The 17,417-nt window shown below is 38.3% G+C and overlaps 1 protein-coding gene across 3 annotated transcripts in view; it reads left to right on the top strand.

Annotated features, from left to right (window-relative positions):
- LOC150086818 (centrosomal protein of 83 kDa-like) overlaps window positions 1–17,417 on the top strand; it is a 173,621-nt gene that overhangs the window by 81,651 nt on the left and 74,553 nt on the right. For all 3 annotated transcript variants that reach the window (XM_090371589.1, XM_090371588.1, XM_090371590.1), the window contains one exon: window positions 12,102–12,251. In XM_090371589.1, the coding sequence (XP_090227715.1) occupies window positions 12,102–12,251 (150 nt within the window). The remainder of the gene's footprint in view (window positions 1–12,101; window positions 12,252–17,417) is intronic.

Genomic DNA, 17,417 nt, shown 5'->3' on the forward strand with positions numbered 1-17,417 from the left:
ACCAACTGTAGCAAAAATCTGTGAGAATAAGGATCTTTGCTGCCGAGATGGTTGTTTTTTTTTGTTGTCTGCTGCTGGAAAATGGGTCTAAGCATTGGGTGCACACCTGAACCTATAGTAAATACAATTTATTATGAACTAATGCTAGGAGCACAGTAAATAACTGTGACAAATGCAGTGAATACACTATACAGACAAAGTGGGCCAGTAAATCAGAATGGCCACAGGTGGTTTTAACTTTCCAGATGTTTATTGGAACTTGTGAGTTGGCAGCTCACAATAGAACATTTCTATTTTCACTGGTGGATTGCTTTCTGTACCAAAATATTACAGGAGCAACAAGAGAAAACAATATTCTTGTTCTGATTAATGGCAGTACCACTTCATATATTTGGTCTCTTCAAATAAAGGAAGCACTAGGAGGTAGGGAACATAATGTATTGGTATGGGATTTATTCAAAGAGCTAATTACTTTGAGTAATGGGAAAGGATTTTTGTTTTCACAAAGTTGATTATAATGGTGTTAGGAAAATTTTTAAATACTTTTCAGTAGGGCCAAGCAATGTTGATAACAAATATAAACTAATAAATAGTTAATACTTCTTAATGCCTAAAAGCTTTTAGATTTTGAAATATTAAGTTTTTTTATACCATGTAAGAGATATATTGTTTAAGATTTAGATATAAATAAATGTCAGATGAACTGACTAGACCAGTGCTAGGGAAAGCAAAATGCATGAGATGACTGTAAATTAAGGGATACAAAATCATACATTAAGTATAAATTAGCCTGTAATCAAGTTTTCAGTGGTTAAACATGCTAAGGGAGATTATGAGAAGTCAGGCTATCAGTGCACAGAAAAGGAGCAAAGAGATCTTTGCTTATGTTAACACAAGAAGGAAAGGGATGAACTAAGTATGTTAAGCTTGATGTGAATAACATAACTAGGGATCATTTTGTACAAGTTGATAAAGGCGCTCCGTAGCCAGGTGGGAAGGAGCAGCAGTGCGTAGCACACGCTTCTTGATTAGACCGGAGTTCGAGCTCGTCACCACCAAATACGGAGGATGCGGAAAGGTCAGGGAATGACGACCGCGTATCCCGGAGCAGTATGGCCTTAGTTGCAAATGTTCCTAAAAACCAAAACAACAACAACAAGTTGATAAAAAAAAAAATTGAATAAAGATTTTTCCATATATATTCACAAAGAAAAATCACAAATTCATGAAGATGATTTTAGAAATGGGAATACCAGAATTCTACTTCATTGTGTTTGTGGATTAATTATAATTGAAAGGATGTTCAAAGAGAAATTAATGTAGTTAAAAAGTAAAAAACAAAAAATAAAGTAGAGTATATAAAAGTAGTCAAACCTTTAGCCCTAATAATGAGAGCATCATTTGATTCAGGGGGAAGTTCTTATTGACTGCCAATGTGCAGATGTTCCCTCCTGTTCACAAAGGCAGTTTAGAGGTGACTTGAGTAATTACAGACCTGTAATTTTGGGCACATCCATAGCCGGGCAGGCAGGAGCAGTAGTGCATAGCACATGCTTCTTGATTAGACCGGGATTCGAGCCCGTGACCACCACGGAGGATGCGGAAAGGTCAGGGAATGACCACCGCATATCCCGGAGCAATATGGCCTTAGTTGCTAATGCTCCTAAAAACCAAATAACAAACAAACAGGCCCCGGGTGCCAAGCATTTCCATGGCCAAGCGATTCTCATGTGTTTAAAGAGCGTTTTTTGGTAAGCGACTAGGTTCTATTTTGTTTTCTGCCTTACTTATTAAACCTTTTCGTTAAGTAGCTTCATTTTCTTAAAACACTAAGAAGTGAGCCCAGAAGAAGGAAAGAACCTTTTTCTTTAATTTAGTACTCCTACTAACTATACTAACCTCTACGCTTGGCCACAAGCGGCACTGCTCCTTCCTCCCCATGGCGGGGCTGGTAACCTGGGTGGTAAAGGTAAACCCCCAGGGCCAAAAGTAGCTAATATGGATACAAATAGTTATTCCCCTTTAGAGCCATTGAGCTCAAAACAAGAGACTTCCGACATTGACCATGACTGTGTTCACCCAAAAAGGCTTCGAACGGAAACAAAATGTCCAAATGAGATACCAAATTTCTAGGTGGTACATTCGTTATCTGCCCAACCTGTAGGCAAGTTATCACCATTCTTGATACAAAAGTGTTTAGAGTCTATTGCAGGGTCACCAAAAATGGTGAAGCGACTACAATCTGGAGACCTCCTGATCGAAACAGCCACCTCAAAACATTCTGAGCGGCTGTTAAATACAACATCATTTGGGGGGCTGACAGGATCAGTGAGTGGGACCTAATTACAGTCTCCGAAGAAGAACTACTCCAAGAACTTAGTAGTCAAAAGGTAACAAGTGTAAAAAGAATCATGAGTAAAAAGGATGGGAATCTAACTCCAACTAGAACCATCATTTTAACATTCAGTACTCCAGACTTACCATCCTCAATCAAAGCTGGCTATTTGAATTGTCGCATTAGACCATATATTCCGAATCCCGTTCGTTGCTTCAAATGCCAGAAATATGGTCATTCACAGCAGGCATGTAGAGGTGACTCCATTTGTCCCATCTGCGGATCTAAAGAACGTACTCGAGCTGATTGCTCGGCCGCAAACACTGCGTGTCCAAACTGCAAGGTAAGTCACCCTGCCTTTTCCAAATCTTGCGAATTATGGATTACAGGGAAAAAAATTCAAAAATATAAAATAGAAAATAAAGTTACTTTTCCTGAGGCACGTAGGCAAGTTATGTTGAGCATGCCTAGCAGTCAATCCTACGCTGTACGCACTAGAAACTATGTATCTACTGGAGCACAAACAGATGTATCAATCCCGCCTAATACCTCAATGGCTAATTGGCTTAAATCTACTCTTTCAAATTCAAAAAAAGAAAATCCTCAAAATAAAACTAGCGAAGCTACAAATACCCCAATCAGTATCCCTAGTGATACCGCATCGGTCCCATATGACACAGAGCAAAGGAAATCTGACACAGGTTCAAAACAAATGGAAACTCCCACCAACAGTATGGAAGTAGATAAGCGTTTAGATAATGGGGAGCCCATTTTGGAACTCCATACAAATGACACCATGGATTCTGTACGCCCCTATTTCCCGAAAAAAGATAAAATAAAGCAAGACAGACCGAAATGCTCCACTTCTAAAAAACAGTCAGAACAATCGACCACAACTAAACTCAAATAATGTCTAATATCATACAGTGGAACTGCAGAGGACTAAGAAGCAATTCTGACGACATAAAAGATTTACTGATTCAATACAATCCGATAGGAGTATGTCTACAAGAAACTTTCTTATCATCTGAAGCTTCACCAAAATTTACAAACTATACAATATATAGAAAAGACAGGATTTCGGAGTCACCTGCTCGCGGAGGAGTAGCTGTGCTTATAAAATCAAACATACTGTCCAGGCAAATTCAGTTACAAACTAGTCTAGAAGCTGTGGCAGCACGTATTTCAATCGGTATATCAATTACCCTAACTTCTATATATATTTCTCCTTCTCAACCATTTTCAAATACAGAACTTGATAATTTGGTTATGCAACTACCATCTCCAATCTGCCTTTTCGGTGACTTCAATGGCCACCATCCATTATGGGGGTCGCCTGCGATTGACACAAGAGGCAAATTAATCGAAACATTCATGAATAATAACAACGTAACTATACTAAATTCCGGATCTCCCACTTATATTAACCTATCTACAGGATCTACTTCTGCAATAGACTTGTCTATCTGCTCACCAGCAATTCTTCCAAGTATGTCATGGTCAGTGCTAAACAATCCTCTAAACAGCGATCACTTTCCAATCCTTTGCTCATTACAAACACGGGTAACTGCAAATCTCGAGTTCCGATCCACCTGGCAGTTCAAGAAGGCAAACTGGGAGAGCTACTGTACCCAGGTCCAGTTAGACAGGAGTTATGTTCAGCAACATCCAATTGAAGACATAACTAACTACATTACCAATCAGATACTAAATGCAGCAAAAAATTCAATCCCGAAGTCACAACCTCACAAGTACTCCCACCATAACAACTGGTGGAATACAGATGGTTCTAATGCCAAGCGTGAGGAAAACCGTGCTTGGAACAAATTCCGTAAGTTTCCGACAACCAGTAATCTAATAGAATACAAAAGACTTAAAGCCAAAGCAAGGCAGATTAGGAGAAAAGCCAAACGTGACTCCTGGATCTCGTTTGCCTCAACTATCACCAAAGACACTGACCCACGATTCATTTGGAGAAGAATTAAAGCACTAAATGGAAAATTCACTCGACCACCCTCTCCAATACTCTGTTGGAATGGGAAAGATCTATCAGCACCTAAGGAAATCGCCAATGCGCTAGTAGAATCATTCTCTGCAATATCTGCTTCTGCTTCCTACTCGATCTCCTTTCAGTGCATCAAGGCAGATGCAGAACGCCGCAAAATTAACTTCTCTACACAGCTTTCACTTCCATAGAATCAACCATTTAATATAACAGAACTCAAAGAATCCTTAAATAAATCTTCAAACAGTGCTGCCGGCCCAGACGACATACATTACATCATGCTAAAACAATTGCTTGAAGAGGACTTACGTACCCTATTGAGCTTCTATAATCGAATCTTCTCAGAAAATGCTTATCTGCTTTCCTGGCGTCATTCTCTCATACTTGCTATCCCAAAATCAGACAAAGACCCTTCTTTGGTTAACAGTTATAGGCCAGTATCTCTCACAAGCTGCATGGGGAAAATTTTTGAAAGAATGGTATATACGAGGCTTACCTGGATCTTAGAAGCCGAGAACCTTTTAACAGATCATCAGAGTGGCTTTTGTAAGAACAGATCCACTCTTGATGTCATTATCAAAGCTGAATCGAATATTCGCAATGCCTTTGCCATGAAGCAACATCTAGTCATGGTCAATTTAGATATTGAAAAGGCATTTGATACCACCTGGCGACATGGTATTATTATGGACCTTTATCACCTAGGACTAAGGGGTCATCTCCCTCAGATAATTCAGAATTTCCTGTGCCACCGCTCTTTTCAGGTCCGTTATCAGAACGTACTGTCTACACCCCATATTCAGGAAGGAGTACCACAGGGATCTATACTCAGCGCAACGTTATTTCCAATTCGAGTCAACAACATAACCAGAGACATCCCCAAAACTGTGGAGGCTTATATGTATGCGGATCATCTCACCATCTCCTGCCAATCGCAAAGCATAAACACAATTGAACGTCAACTCCAACTTGCCATTAACAGATTGAATCCTGGATGTCACGCAACGGATATCGACTAGCTGAACAAAAATCTACCACCACTCACTTTTGTAAGAAACGTGCTATCCACCACCATCCTTAATTATGGCTAAACAATAGTCCGATACGTAGTTAACAGCATCAGATTTCTGGGCCTGATATTAGATAGTAAGCTTAACTTCCAAGCACATATCACGTATCTATGAACTACTTGTCTAAAACACTTGAACATGCTTCGATCAGTCTCATCCATGTCGTGGGGAGCTGATTGGTACTCCTTACTTCACCTTTACAAATCTCTGATCCGTTCACGCTTAGATTATGGTTTTCCTGTCTATGACTCAACTAGGAAAAGCACATTAGATCGGCTAAATGTCATCCAGGTGCCCTGAGGACTGCTCTGGGTGCATTCAGGACTTCTCCCATGAAAAGTCTTTATATTGAAGCCCACGAGCCTCCATTACATCTTCGTAGAAAAACATTATTGCTTTTCTATGCTTCTAAGATCCAGAATCTTTCATCTCACCACAGTTGGGAGTATCTTTATCACACTCGGTGGGATTCTTTTTATGAGAATAAACCACATGAAAATCGACCTGCCTCACTCAGGATCAAAGATCTTATTCAGAGTTGGAACATTGATTTAGCTGATATTTTTCAGAACACAACTGCACCTGTTCCACCTTGGATGTATGTTTGTGCCTCCCATGATACACATTTTCTCCAGTGGGGGAAGAATGTCATACCTCCCAATAACATGAGACAGTTGCACTCAGCTCATGCTACTCTTAACTCCCATGCCTGTAAAATATATACCGACGGGTCAAAAACTGACAGTATGGTAGGTGCTGCAGCTGTTTTTCCTTCATGTACAATTTCAGCCACACTACCTTTATCATGCAGTGTCTTCACTACTGAACATTATGCCATCAAGTTAGCACTTAGTAAGATTATTGAACTTTGCATCTCACCTGCAATAATTTACACGGATTCCCTCAGTGCTATCTATGCCATAAGGAAGAATTTCTCCTCTTCTCATCCTACATTGAAAGAAATTCACTCCCAACTATACTTCTGTAGTGTGTCGAATCAATCAATCAGCTTTTGCTGGATCCCTGGCCATTCTGGCATTCCGGGAAATGAAAGTGCAGACTTTGCCGCTAAACATCCTCAACCCACTCTCTCACAACATCCTCAGGTTCCATACTCTGGTTACAAGCCTGTTATTCATAAAGCATGTTACAACAACTGGTCGCAGATATGGAAAAGGAATATTAACAGCAAACTTTACCAAATAAAGCAAGAACCAAAGCTGTGGCTCTCTTGCTTCAGAACAAACAGACGTGAGGAAGTGGTGTTGGCAAGGCTAAGAATTGGACACACGCATCATACCCATCTTTACTTGCTACTGGGAGAAAGCCTGCCTCAGTGCTCAGGCGCCTCCGTAGCCAGGTGGGAAGGAGCAGCAGTGTGTAGCACACGCTTCTTGATTAGGCCGGGGTTCGATCCCGTCACCACCAAATACGGAGAATGCGGAAAGGTCAGGGAATGACCACCGCATATCGCGGAGCAATATGGCCTTAGTTGCTTATGCTCCTAAAAACCAAATAACAAACAAACAAACAAACCCAATCTGAATGTCCTTGGAGTGATTTAAAACACCAATTGGAAGCCAGAGCGAGCCTTGTTGTTTCCAGCAGAGAACTGGATTAAGTTTGATAGGAGGAAATGGTATTGGCCTATACAAAAGTATATAATTTAACAACTATAAAGATAGGGTTATGCAATTAAACGATGAATAGACACAATTTGGCCTCAGTTGCCCTTGTGTCATTAAACCCAATAACAACAACAAACAAAACCTGTAATTTTGACATCTGTGCTAGGGAAAATAATATATTCAGTAGTTAGAATTAATATGAAATCATCTGGGTAGGAATAGAGCTATAAGGTAATTATAGCATACATTTATTAAGATAGAATCATGCCCAACATCTAATTAGGAAGGAACTAGGTGCAGAGAATAGTTTTGACATTGTGCCTTTAGATTTCTAGAAAGCTTTGGATACTTTAGTATTAGTACTGGCCGCATGGTGCAAGAAAGCCTATGGCTTATGCTGCACCAGCCAAAAAAAAAAAAAAAAAAAAAAAACCCAAATAAAACAATCACAAAGGAACTAGGTGCAGAGAATAGTTTTGACATTGTGCCTTTAGATTTCTAGAAAGCTTTGGATACTTTAGTATTAGTACTGGCCGCATGGTGCAAGAAAGCCTATGGCTTATGCTGCACCAGCCAAAAAAAAAAAAAAAAAAAAAAAAACCCCAAATAAAACAATGATAAAAAAAAAATAATAAATAAAAAAAAAAAAAAATTAATAATAGAAAAGGAAATTAAACCTATTATCCTATGCGCTTCCCTGACCTGAAAGTACTATCCAGATGGCCTTTGAATTTCCCCAAACTGTCGGCCTCTACCACCCATGAAGGCAACTTATTCCAGTAATTTATAACTCGCTGGCTAAATTAAAACTTCCTGCAGTCCAATCTAAACATTCCCCCCCCCACCTAACTTGAATTTATGTCCCCTAGTTATAGCATCATTTATAATCTTGAAAATTTCGTCCTCATTCATTTTACTGATGCCTCTCAGAGCCTTAAACACCTCAATCAAATCTCCTCCAAGGTGTCTAGTTTCCAAACTCTGCAACCCACATATTCGAAGTCTTTCTTCATAAGGACGCCCTTTTGCTGATCTCACCAGGTGAGTTACCTGTCTTTGCACCCTTTCAAGAAGCTTGATGTCTTTCTTTAGGTGCGGTCTCCATACTTGAACACAGTATTCCAAGTGTGGTCTGACAAAAGCCTTAGATTATCACGTCCCTATCTCTACTTGCAAAAGTTCGATAGATCATCGATAGGACACCATGGTCCTTCCTTGCAACCTGTTTACAATGCTCAGAGAATTTCATGTCTGACCGTATTGTAACACTCAAGTCCCTTTCCTCCAGTACTGGATTTAGTTGAACTCCACCAAGTGAATAAGTTATTTTGGGATTACTGTTTCCCAGGTGTAATACCTTACTCTTTGTTGGATTAAAGCATAGCTGCCATTTTTCTAACCATTTTTGAAGTCTGTCTAGGTCTCTCTGAAGAAGCTCAGCTTGACAGTGATCATTAACTACTCTACCAATTTTAACATCATCTGCAAATTTAGACATCACGCCCTCTATCCCTTCATCAATGTCGTTTATGAAAATTAAAAACAACAGTGGTCCTAATACTGATCCTTGGGGAACCCCACTTCTTACATCAACCCAATCTGAGGAATAGCCATTTATCACAACCCTCTGCCTCCTGCCCTGAAACCATCCTGCTATCCATCTAAGGATTTTCCCAGTGATTCCAACATGTTCCAGCTTATAAAGCAACTGCTCATGTGGGACTGAGTCAAAATTTTGCTGAAATCTAAATAAACAATATCAAAATTATTCCCTAAATCCAGCTTGTGAGTGACCCTTTCAAAATAGCGAACCAGATTTGTTAAACATGATTTTCCCTTTACAAAACCATGCTGAGTATCCTTGAAAATTTCAATTCGATCCAAATGATCCTGAATTCCACCCTTGATCATTGCCTCCATGATTTTCCCTACCACTGAAGTCAGACTGACAGGTCGATAATTTTCCACTTCACTCTTAGAGCCACCCTTATGTATGGGAGATACATAGGCACTTTTCCAATCCAACGGAATCTCCCCAGAGTCTAGTGATGCTCGCATAATTAGCCTCAATGGTTCAATGCACTCACTTGCCGCCTCCCTTAAGATTATAGGGTATATTCCATCAACTCCAGGAGCCTTACTGGCCTGTAGGCTCGAAGTTTTTTCATTAAATAATCTTGCGAAATTTCAATATCATTAATTACATATTTTTTAACTTCGCTCCCACAATTTCCCATTGCCACAAAAGGTTTTTCATTTGTAAATATCAATGCAAAATAACTGTTGAGTTCATCTGCAACAGTAGCTGGTGAATTTAATACTATCCCCTTTCCCTTACTTAAAGGTCCGATCTCGTTTGTCCTGTTCTTGGAATTTATATATGTGAATAATTCCTTATCCCCCCCCCCTCTTTGCTCTATTTGCTAGTGATTTCTCATAAACTGCCTTTGCCTGTTAAACCTTTTCTGTGACTCTATTACAGATCTTCTTGTAGCTGTTATAGGCTTCAGTACTTTTTTATTGCTCTGTAACCTTTCCATGCCACCTTTTTCTGTTCAAGTAATGTTGCAACTTCACTATTCATCCAACTTGGAACCCTCCTCGTGGAGTAATTTTTTTAATGGTATAAACACATTCAAGGCATCTGTGATTGATGTTTTAAAAGCATACACAGATCAATTGTATTCATTCTCTGTGCGATATCTACCCAGTTAATAGAGGCCATGTAGTACCTTAAGGCATCGTAATTTCCTTTTCTGAAATTAAAACCCATTCCTTTGCCTTTTACTACGGGTACCTCTCTCATCATCATCCACCATAGAACTCCGTGATCACTTCCAGCTACTGGTTCCTCTACTCTCAGCCCTGTTATGTCATCTGATTCACGGGTGATGATGAGGTCTAGGTCTTTTAGGATATTCTTTTCTCTAGTACTTTCCCTGACATGTTGATACAAATAACAGTCATCTAGTTGATTTAAAAATTTTGTTCTCCATGTCGAGTTTCCTTCCCATTTACTCCAATCAATTAGAGGCAAATTGAAATCACCCATAATAAGACATTGACGCTTACTTGCCCATTCCATTTGCATGTAGAGGCTTTCGTCATAATCTTCACAATCACCTGGTCTGTAGATTACTCCTACTCGCATTATACCTTTATTTCCAACTATCTCGCACCATACAGATTCTATACTAGCATGTGAAATATCTGAATCCGGGAAAGCTATCGTTGCACTGAGGCTGTTTCTATAAGAAGCATTACCCCACCATCCCTTCTATTTACCCTATCCTTCCTAAATACATTATACAAGCCGTACTGAAACTCATCATCCCCAATTTCCGGCACCATGTCTCTGTAAGCCCTATTATGTCCGCGTTACTTGTTTTAACCAGCAGTTCAAATTCACTCATTTTATTGACGACACTTCTAACATTACTGCATAAACAATTAAGACTTACTGTTCTTGTATATTTAACAACCCTTGAAGTTTTTTAGGCTCGCTTCCCTGGAATTAGCTACCCGCTCACTTGAAACGTTTCTGCCACCAGAACATCTAGATAATATGTCCAGTTAGGGTAACAGATAAGAACTCTTGAGGTATGTGCAAGAGTTACTTTGACCAATATTATCAGATAAACGCGTGTCAGTATTACCCACATCCCCCCCCTAACTAGCAGTTTCCCTGAACCTTTAAGGTATCCTCAATAATACTGGCAAAAACTTTTGCACCACCTTTGTTTAAGTGTATCCCGTCTTTACAAAACAAATTCCTTCTACCTACAAGTGACTTTTCCACACAAATGACTAAGTCAGCCAGAGAGAGAGACTGAGACTGGACCATGCTAACAGTAGAGTCCCTCAGGGTTTACCACTGGGCTTCTTATTGTTTTGAGTATTCATTAATGATATTGATGAAGAAATAAAGTTTTAATGTCTAAGTTTGCTAATGGTTTGCTAAGTTTGCAAAGTGGTTAAAGACAATCGGGATATGCTACTTAAAGATCTTGGTAAACTAGACAGATTAACAGAAAAATATTAATTGAAGTAACATTGATAAATGCAAGCTCCTGCATTGGGCAGTACCAAACTGAAGGCAGTCGATAAGCTTAAAAACCCAAGTGTAATTGTACAGTGTGACATGGAGTTCTTTGAGCCTTTCAGAGAGGTTGCTAGAAGAGCTCATGGAGTTCTAACAATGATATACAAGAACTTTGATAACAGGGACAATGAGGTGATTATCCCATTGTATAAGGCAAGGCTGGAATACTGCATGCAGGGTTTAAAAACATTTTAAGGGCATAAATCTGTTGAAAAGGATGCAGAGAAGAGCAATAAGATGTGTTGTTCTTCATGTTTTGGCTAGCATACAAAATGATATTCCACTCAGGAAAGCCAGAGGTTCTGTAAATTGCAGCATCTGGAAACGAGACAACTGCATGCTGACCTAATTGAAGCATATAAGAATTTAAAAGGTTTAAACTGAATGTTGATAGCATTTTTACTATTTCTCAGATTACATAGAAACAAAGGGGACACAAATTTAAGATATATAAATAATATGATAATGACAATAAACTTATGGATCGCTGCAAGATCTGCAGAAATTCACATTCAGCCAGAGAGTGTAATTGATTGTTAGAAAAACTTTCACCTAGTTTTGTGGAAGTAAATAGGGTGAATAAATTTAAAGAATTGGGCAAATTAAGTTTTTTTTTTGTCTTATACTTTAAATTGTTTCTTTGCATCATTTTGCCAATTCTTGTTAACTGAATGTTCCATAATTTCTCACTATATTTATGCATAGTTGCCATTTAACCAGTTAATTAGGAATTTAATATGTTGTTTTTTTTTTAGATTTTTTTTAGCAAAAGCACTAACACTTGACTCACAGGTAAAATAACAGCTAGTTATCTGAAAACAAGAATTTTGCTGTCTATGTGAATTTAAAAATATTTGGGCTTACTTTGTGCATCTGTACATACTCTACATGATCTTCACTTGAAAATTTCTTATAAGTATTTTAAATATTCATATTTATAATTCATATTATATATTTGCAGAAATAAAGTGGAGAGTAAATTGATTGAATTGGGAAAAAGCAAAGTAGAAATTGAGAGTAAGTTGCAGATTGAACTGAATAAGTCACTTCAGAAATTGCAGTCTGTCACTGATGAGAAGCTGGTAATAGAACGTGAGATAATTATTTTGAGGTAGGTATGAGTAGTTTAGAATGTCTAGTGCATTTAAAATTTTTGTGTGATTCATGATTGAACTATTAGCAACATTTTGTGCATGGTCCATAGAAGAGTATTTTTCTACACGTTAAATAATATTGAACTAAAATTTAACTAAACCAAAGTGTGCTCTCTCTCTCCCTTCTCTCTCCTTCCCTTTTCACATGGTAAAATTTTATACTTTTATTTCATGTTTACAAGCTGTATAAAATTTCTTTGTCCAAAGTAAAGTTTATCCATATTGAAACAGAAAATTCCAGTTTTCATACCACTAGATCTATGACTACAGGTTTTTTTGTTTGTACTTAGATGATCAGCTGTTACTTCCTATCTTAAAAAAGGCAGATATGATTTAATTTGATTTATAGTAAGCCACAGAGTAACACCTAATTACAAGCCATAGTAAAAATTTGTGATCAGCAATCACAGATATGAAATCATTTTATTTGTGATCAGTGATTACAGGATATGGAATCAGTTTATTAGTCATTAATGAAGAGTCAAGTACAGCATAATAGAAATAATTTCTATTTTACTGTACTTTTACCTTATGCTGTTTTTCAAGTTTCATAAATGAAATCAGATCCTCCCACATACATTTGCCCATTGATATTTTATGACTTGAAGTAACATTGATAAATGCAGTAAGTGCAATGGTATACAGTATTTTCTGTTTTCATTTTAATGTGCTATGAATTATGAGACTGATTTTTTATTTTTTATTGTTTCGCCTTTAACAGATGCTAGGCGAGCAAGAGTGTCTATCTTTCTAGGCAGTTCCCATTCCCACATGGCATTTGTGAAATTCCAGTGACAGGTGTGTAATCTTGCATTAGAGCTTTGGTTTCATCATCTAAATAGGAACAGCTGACAAATACATTCAAGTTGTTTCTGCCAGACACCATGAGTGCCATTAAAAATTCTAAAATGTATAGAGAAACCAATAATAAAAACTTTATTATTGATTTCTCTCATTTAGTTTAATTCTATATTTTTAAATGTTTAGCAAATTATAATTAACAGATCTCCATATTTATTCAGTAAAGAAGCTAAAATTTTTTCTCAAAATTAAAACAAAAAGGGATACCTCACAGATACCATTAAATTGCATGGTATCTCACAGATACCATGCAATTTAATAAAGATGCTTGCAAGCATCTTTATTAAATTGAGGGTGTGAGTAGTAGAAGGTTCAACTTGGTGAACTTGACTTGAAATACACATTACATTAAGATACAATTTAAACTATAACATTGATATAAAACAATATTAAATAACCTATAACTTAAGGCCATATTTAATGCACACACACATAGGGCTGTATTCCCAAGAAACTATTGCACCTAATGGAAACAGCATCACCTTTTTGCCCTTGTACCTGCTTTGGGTCACAGCTTGATTTGAAATATGAAGGGTAAGGCTATTAAACATACACACACTCACTAACGATACTTAAGAACACTAGACAAAATATTATCATTTGTGATGTTTAGGGCATATAACAAATTATATCTGCTATGCCTATTTGCTTACAGCACTGAGACTAGAATATAAGGTTAACCCATTTCACTCTATTTACCAACTGTGATGAAGAAGGGTGGTTTCCATCACCAAAGATGAGGTGCAGAAAAGATGTTAGTGAGTGGCAAAAAAGGAATGATAGCATTTGACCAGACTAAAGGATATGCTGTTTAATTTGCAATAATCAAGCTATGGCTCAATCATTGCCATGTATAATGTTGCTCCTTATCCCTGCGGGAAAACATTTTGTATATCATTAACAAAACTACACAGGCCATCCTAGTAGCCTCTCTGCAGTGCTTAGTGATCCTTGTCTGGCTGCATAATTACCCCCAGCTCATTCTCATTTGCCACTACCCTGAGTGATCCATACTTCATACATTAACCTGGAATTAGTGCTACCCATGTGAAGTACCTTGCATTTGTCAATGTTAAACTTCAGTTACCACCTCTCAACTGCCTAATTTTTCTAGATCTTGTTGCAGTAGCATACCCTGATTACTGTCATTAACCACTCTACCAACCTTTGTATCATCTGCAAACTTAGATAAGCCTGATATACTTTTCATCAATATCATTAATAAATTTTGAAACAAGTTAGTGCAAAGCATCATTTTAGTTAGTAGTAAATTATCAAAATAGGTGAAATAGCCGTTTTTGTTACATCTAACAAAAACAATGCTGTTTCACCCACTTTGGTGATTTACTACGAAAAAAAACGATGCCTTGCACTAACTTGTTCGTCTAGTAAATTTCATGTAGTCTGAGGCTTTCAGCCCTAAAACGCTGGGCCTAGTGCTGAACCCTGAGGGACTTCGCTAATAATATTAATTCAACAAGAGCAGTGCCCGTGATAATCACTCAACCATCCTTTTATCCATAGCAGTAACTTGTACCTAATGCCAGACTGCTCCAGTCTGTAAAGCAGTCTTTTATGTGGTACACTATCAAAAACTTTTCTGCAATCTAATATATGATGTCAGAATTTTACTGTTTCTCTTAATATAATTTTAGAGCCCACCAGCTCCAGGTGTCTTGTTTACTTATAAGCTTCCAGTTTCGCTTCCACTTTCTTCTCAATATCGGAAACTATATGGCTCCCTATTAGAATTTGCTAAAAATTCCCTGTATATGAACTTAAATGCAATGTATCCATTCAGTTGGTCACCATCTTGAGCAGTATCATCAACAGTTAAATCATTCATATCTAGAGGATCAATGCGATTCATCCCCTCCTCCTTGTGTTTACATAAGAAGTCTTGGCAACTATTCTTTGCCAGAGATTATCATAATTTGCCTTATCTTTGTCATTTGTAGGCTTCTGTATCATCTAATAATTTCCTTGCATCCCATGAAATTTTGTATTCTGCCATGAGCTTCATCAGTTCATCTAACCTCCATTTAGTTCTAAGCCTTGAACAGTATCCCTTAATTGGTATGAAAAGTTGGTAACTTCTACAATTACTATCCTGAATGTTTCTCATTTACAATTTGCAGTTAACATTATCAGTTGGTCCCACCGAATAGTTTAAAAACTGTCTAAGACCATTGCAGTCACATTTACAAAATCAAAGACCTTTTCCCTTGCCCTTGACAGTAATTACATTTTCATGTAAACCCCACATCAATTAACTGTGGTGAATTCCATCTAGCGGTTCTTTCATCTGCAGATTCTTAACATTTTCGCTGCTGATTTTTCCAACAACCTTTTTGACCAAGGATTGAAAATTTGAAAACCATGAGATTGGCTCAATCCCACAACTGAATTAATCACTATGACTGTTAATTCACTGACTGAATTAATCCGCCTCCAGTGAAAGTTGCTTGAAAAAAATATCCAGTTTTTTTTCTGTCAAATTGGAAGTAAAAGTTCTAAAAGTAGGATGATTCCCCGTCCGAGTGGATTGAATATACCAACCTGCATATTTGCATGAGAAAGCAGTAAACATGTTAATGTATAAAGAGTCACTACTCTGTTAATCAGATCAAGAGTATTGCTTTCTCTTGTTTGCCTCTCTAACATGCTGATATAGGAAATACTCATCCAATAAATCCACAAAAGCCTTGCTACTGTATGAGTGCCCAAATCACAAGATCCAGTATCTGGAAAGTTTAAATCCCTGTTATAAGGTATTCTGTTTTGCTAATCCATTCTGTTTGTCTGTATACAGGGTGATTCACTACCAGTGCGACAAACTTGCAGGAGGTGTAAGGGGCACAAAGACGAATCGGAATCACATAGCATTGCAGGGTCCAAAATGCCTTCGTCATGCGGTAGAGGACGTTGAACGGGAGGTCGCGTGAACAGCGATCCTGTTGGAAGTCAGCATTTGCGAACCGTTTTTGTTGAAGAAACCAAGTAGCAAAAGTCCTCTAGAGTGGATAATCTGCAGGGTCCAATGATTGGATGCGTTGCAGATGGTATGAACTCATTTGGTTTGTTGACAGTATCCTCCATACAGTGGATTGGGAAATACCCAATCGTTGGCCTATCGCTCGAGTACTTGTACTCGGATTGCCTTCTGCAAGACGTAGGACATTCTCCTCATTGTCTGGTGTCCTCATCGTTCACTCTCGATTCATGGTACCTCTCGGAAGCAACCAGTCTCACGTAACCTTCTGCGCACACGTGCAAAAATCGTATGATGAGGAGCACGCCTGTGTGGGAAATGTTCCTGGTACAAGCGCAGAGCGGCACGCCTGTTATAGTCCGCAGCTCCAGACACGAGGTGCATGTTGGCCAGTTCAATGTTTGAATACTCGTTCATCCTACTGCCTCGGGAACCGGTTCACAAATGCTGATTTCCAGAGGGATCGCTGTTCACGCGATCTCCCGTTCAACGTCCTCTACTGCATGACGAAGGCATTTTGGACCCTGCAATGCTATGTGATTCCGATTCATCTTTGTGCCCCCTACACCTCCTGCAAGTTTGTCGCACTGGTAGTGAATTACCCTGTAGTCGTCAATTATACTCATTGCAGTCATTAGGCCTCTAACACACTCATACTTTTATTTTTGTTTTCCCAGTGTCAATGTCACACCAAACTGACTCAGCATTGCACTGGCCACCCAAGTTGACTGAGTGTACTGCATTCTGTATGGATTCTTAACTAAGAATGTTACCCATCCCATCTGTCCTTTATGTACACATTGTACTCCCCATATTTAAATTCTGCATCCCTTATATCTGAGTCACACTATATTGCCAATATCCCTGCAGTGGCAGTGTTTGATAACTTAACTAGTTCTTCAAATTCATCAAATTTGTATACCTCAAGCATTAGTGTACACACAGTTATATATGCACATCTTTAAATTTTTGTAACTGTACACACCATGTATTTGTTTTTCCATGAGGACTCCCCCTCCAGTAGGTCTCCTTGAAATTTTTGACACCTTGCTTTCTAAGCAGCTGTATATTCCAATAGAAGCAGTGCAAGAATCACTTACACTTCTGTCTGTGGCTGCTGTTAAAACTTTTATCTCGCCAATGTAGTAGTATTCCAACCAACCTAACTCTGCCTGAATTTCATCAGCAAATATTCTCACACCCCATATATTTAAGTATATCTTATCCCTGTAACAACATCTCTCCTGTTAACAAGCACAGACCATGCTAA

This window comes from Mastigoproctus giganteus, chromosome 4 (assembly GCF_048544385.1).
Source record: "Mastigoproctus giganteus isolate SK-2022 chromosome 4, ASM4854438v1, whole genome shotgun sequence".
Classification (NCBI taxonomy): Eukaryota; Metazoa; Arthropoda; class Arachnida; order Uropygi; family Thelyphonidae; genus Mastigoproctus; species Mastigoproctus giganteus.